The following is a 4,010-nucleotide window of genomic DNA, read 5'->3' on the forward strand; positions in this document are numbered from 1 at the left end:
AAACACATGACACACGAAATGAAATACACTAAGATACAAATAAAGATCCTTTCCAACGTTAAAGTTTTAGCCAGCGATTTTATTGAGAATGAACGTAGTTTAATTTTAGCCTCCAACCGTCTTAGTACCACTACTGTGCTAACAAACCCAGTACACGATAAAGTCGGACCGAAGATACTTGTTTTTGTTAAAATATTACTTATGCTAAATTATATATTACTTTTAAACTATATATTATTAGCTTTGTTTGCAAAAAATTGTCTTTATTGATGGATTCAAAATAACTGAAGCGGATGGATGGTCAAACTATGCATCTACCTGCATTGCAGCTGTGGCTAATGATATCTGTCGACTCATCTGTAACTGATGAATCCTGTAGTAGTGAAAATAATTGTATTTATAAAGGCTATCACTAATTAAACGTCTACATTCGCAATAGTTATACAGCAAGTAGACTTCTCATCCCATTGTAAATTTTGAAGCACGTTTTTCGTGTCTAGTTCATGTACGTGACACAAAGGCGCTAGTGTCGACGAAACTTTGTTTCTATTATTTTAGGGTTAATTTCTTGATTAGTGCTTTACTGTTTGGTTATATAACTAGGGGACAAGTTATTGTTTATGATTAGATCGTATTATTTGGCTAAACGAGGTTTTAAATGGCTGTAAAAACGGGAAACAAATTGTAAACAAAACACGACCTCTTACATAAACCGTACAGAACTAACAATAAAATTGTCTTCAGCTGTTCCATAAGGATGAGAAATCAGTATGTTTTATCTATGCCCACGGGCTTAAACATAAGGGAGTATGTTTGTATGTTTTATCTATGACAGCACTTAATACCAGAATTTATACACTGGTATTAGTTAGGCGAAATTGAAGAATCAGAAGTGAAGACCGCTGAATCTTCATGATTGTAGAAAGGGCACTGAGCCCGCGTTTTAACGAACGCACAATTTATTACTTGCTAATTTACAATTATTTGCATCATTAAATCAAATTGGGTAGCGTTAACAATATTTTACTAACGTTAAACGCTAAAAAGATCCTAAACAAGAGTAATAACTCAATGAAAGAACTGCGACGTTTGATTTAGTAGTAATTTTAGATACTTTTATATTCGCAATACAGTATTTATTCAAAAATATCAATGAATTGGATATCTCTTTAACGATGATTTCTCCTTTTCTTCGAATAAATATTTGTTATAGGCCCTTAATTTCTGTTTGTGTTTGGTGTATAACCTTAACTACACATCGTGTATACCATTAGAGAGGGTCCTGTAAAATACATATGCTCTAAAGCACTCCCATGTTGCTAACAGTATACTTTTAAATTTTTGACCTAGAATGAGTAATTTTAAGTTCAATTAAATGATCTCATCAATAGCATTCAAACTAGTTATTTCTTGTGTCTCAGAGAAAAGGGACATTGTTACTTTGTTAAAAGACGTGCTAGAAATGTCAATGCCAGAGAGATGGGTGGCGTTAGCTATTATTTTTATCTCTGAAAATACAGCCAATGACGTCATCCCTTGAGGGGTGTAGTTTATTGCCATTCACCTTTGCTGACTCAATAAGGAAGTTGACCAAATGAATTCAGGAAATGCAGAAATTGAATTCCACTGAATATAATATCAAGACATAACTTAAAGTTTGTATTTTCTTTTTTCGGTATAGTAAATTGTTTCAATGGGCCTATTGCGATCGTAGATGAATCGTTTTGATGATCTTGATTAAAATAGCAGTTTTGTATGTACATACATGTATAAGCCAACATAACCATTTATTCAGACATTAACTATTATATGAGTATAATTTTGTAGCCTTCTTGGGTAGGTCTGTCAATTATTTGCAGTGTTTTTATTAATCTAGGGTACATTTGTTGTGCATTTTGTTTATTTTACAAACGTACATTTTTCCCAAACACTGTATGATGAAAGAATTTATTTTTTTATGTTTGTTAAAGTAGAGGTTTCCTAGACGCCTCTCATAAACAATATAATATAATAACATTCCAGAAGGATTTCATATAAATTTCCAAAACGAATAAATCACCTAGTAACCAATCAGATAGAAAGCCTTAGGATAACGGGTGACATTAAGTCACATTAATTAAGATGAGTTTATATCTTTAAAACGAAAAGAGATATCACTACCAAATTTGTCATATCATTACTGGTAATAGTGAGCGAATGTTTAGTGTACATGGTGATTAGATGTCACCTATGGGCGACGGACCACGGGGAGTAAGCTGGAAATCTTAAAATGATAAGCAGGTTGATTATGTAACATCAAATTAAAGGTGTTGTTGAACTATATTTATTTTGAATATATATTCATTCAATAATATAATAATATATTATACAATAATATATTTATATTGAACCATATTTTGTGTTTTTACTGTTGCGAACCCAAATCACTATAATTAATCACATTTTCAACCATACTACTTTTCTCTTTCTCTTTGCCCAGAATTCTGTCCAATTGCATGATCAACGCAAGTTTCGCCTCCTTTACAAACACATCCTTCGCCACGTTCCGATGATCCTCCATATTGTTGGGTAGGACGTTGAACTCTGTAAGTCCCAGAGTCTTCATACCCACGAGGTATTGACTGTGTGAAATAGTCCCCTCTAGCAGAGGGTCTAGGGCAACATATACGCTGTGTATATGACTATCCTCAAATACTAAGGGAGGATCCGCAGCCTCATCACGGTAGCGGATACATCTGTCCAACAAGGAGACGAGAAAAGACACAGGGTCTTCAGGAGAGTGCGCCAAAAGATGTGTCATCATGAAATTAAACAACTGGAACACTTTGTATTCAAGAAGATACTCAAGGGTTTTCAACTTTGTTCCGTCACTCAAAGACATCTCCCGCCATATCGGATGGTACCCGAAGAACTTTTCTTTCTCTTGTTCACGTTCCAGTTGCTCCAAGAGGACCGGAGTGCTGTCCACGGTCGAAGGTGTTTGAAGGGAACTGGACGAAGAGGAAGATTCATTATTTGAGCTGATGGAGACGTCGCTGTAGGACTTGGCGTCGGCGTAGGCTATGGTGATGGTTCTCGTTCTTGTACGATCGGTTTTGCCTCGAGTCTCGATGGAACTGCTACTGGATATGTTGAACATTTAGTAGATTTTCAACTTCGCGATTCAGTGTTGATTTATTCGCTTAGGACTAAGAGTAGTATTTATTTAGTTTTGAATTTCAACAGCTGTTATTTTTTCAGAGAATATCCCAATAGATTGAAATATTTACCATATGTCACGAATACATTTCTGGATTTCAGCTCTGAAATTTAGATATTATTTTTGTACCAGTTCACCTTACCGAGTTTTAGAGGAAAATTATGTTACGAAAATATTTGTTTCAAATATGTCTCGATAGTTATATTATTGAAATTTAAATTAAAGCAGTATACTGAAAACTTAATACTAAAGTTAATCCCATATAGAAAGGAATATTCGCTTTGCAGGAAGTAAACAGTTAAACGATGTATAACTAACTAGATTTAGTTTCAACCATCATTGGTTTTATATAATTTCCATTTGAGTTGCTCATAAATTTGGTAATAATTCACTCCGTTTAGGTTTCCATTGTTTAAATGATCTTTGGAAATAAGGCATTTTGTGTTAGAATTAAGAAGTTTTGTGTTTAGGTAATGACGTACACCCTTAACCTTCAACAATTATTGTTTTTAGCCTTAACTTTATATTTTTTTCTAAGCCATCTGTCAACACTATCCACACTATTATTGTTTGTTAAATTAATAATTGATGTTATTCGGTTACACGAATATTGGTAGGAAGTCCAAGAAGTGCATGTAATGATATCAGGACAATCGGTTTGTGACCTTTTTCAAAATGAACTCATTGTGACGTAACCGTAACATATTCATAGCGCCGCCTTGTCCGCGATTCACACGAGATCGCGTGGTGTATGGTGACGGCTGGTCACGCTACACAGTGTCGCCTTCAGTAGAGACTTTATAACACGGTT

General features: G+C 34.4%; 1 protein-coding gene across 1 annotated transcript; it reads right to left on the reverse strand.

Moving 5' to 3' along the window:
- Positions 1–2,327: 2,327 nt before the first annotated feature.
- On the reverse strand, positions 2,328–3,208 carry LOC128990816 (uncharacterized). Its single transcript, XM_054413406.1, has one exon. The coding sequence runs from the start codon at positions 3,137–3,139 to the stop codon at positions 2,405–2,407; it is 735 nt and encodes a 244-aa protein (XP_054269381.1). The 5' UTR covers positions 3,140–3,208; the 3' UTR covers positions 2,328–2,404.
- Between the last annotated feature and the right edge of the window lie 802 nt (positions 3,209–4,010).

The sequence above is a fragment of the Macrosteles quadrilineatus genome, unplaced genomic scaffold (genome assembly GCF_028750875.1).
Source record: "Macrosteles quadrilineatus isolate MER2022 unplaced genomic scaffold, UCM_ALF_1.0 Scaffold_3__2_contigs__length_128488019, whole genome shotgun sequence".
Lineage (NCBI taxonomy): Eukaryota > Metazoa > Arthropoda > Insecta > Hemiptera > Cicadellidae > Macrosteles > Macrosteles quadrilineatus.

Bases quoted from the DNA above. Each gene is read 5' to 3' on its own strand.
- LOC128990816 (XM_054413406.1), bottom strand. From the start codon at position 3,139: ATGTTCAACATATCCAGTAGCAGTTCCATCGAGACTCGAGGCAAAACC.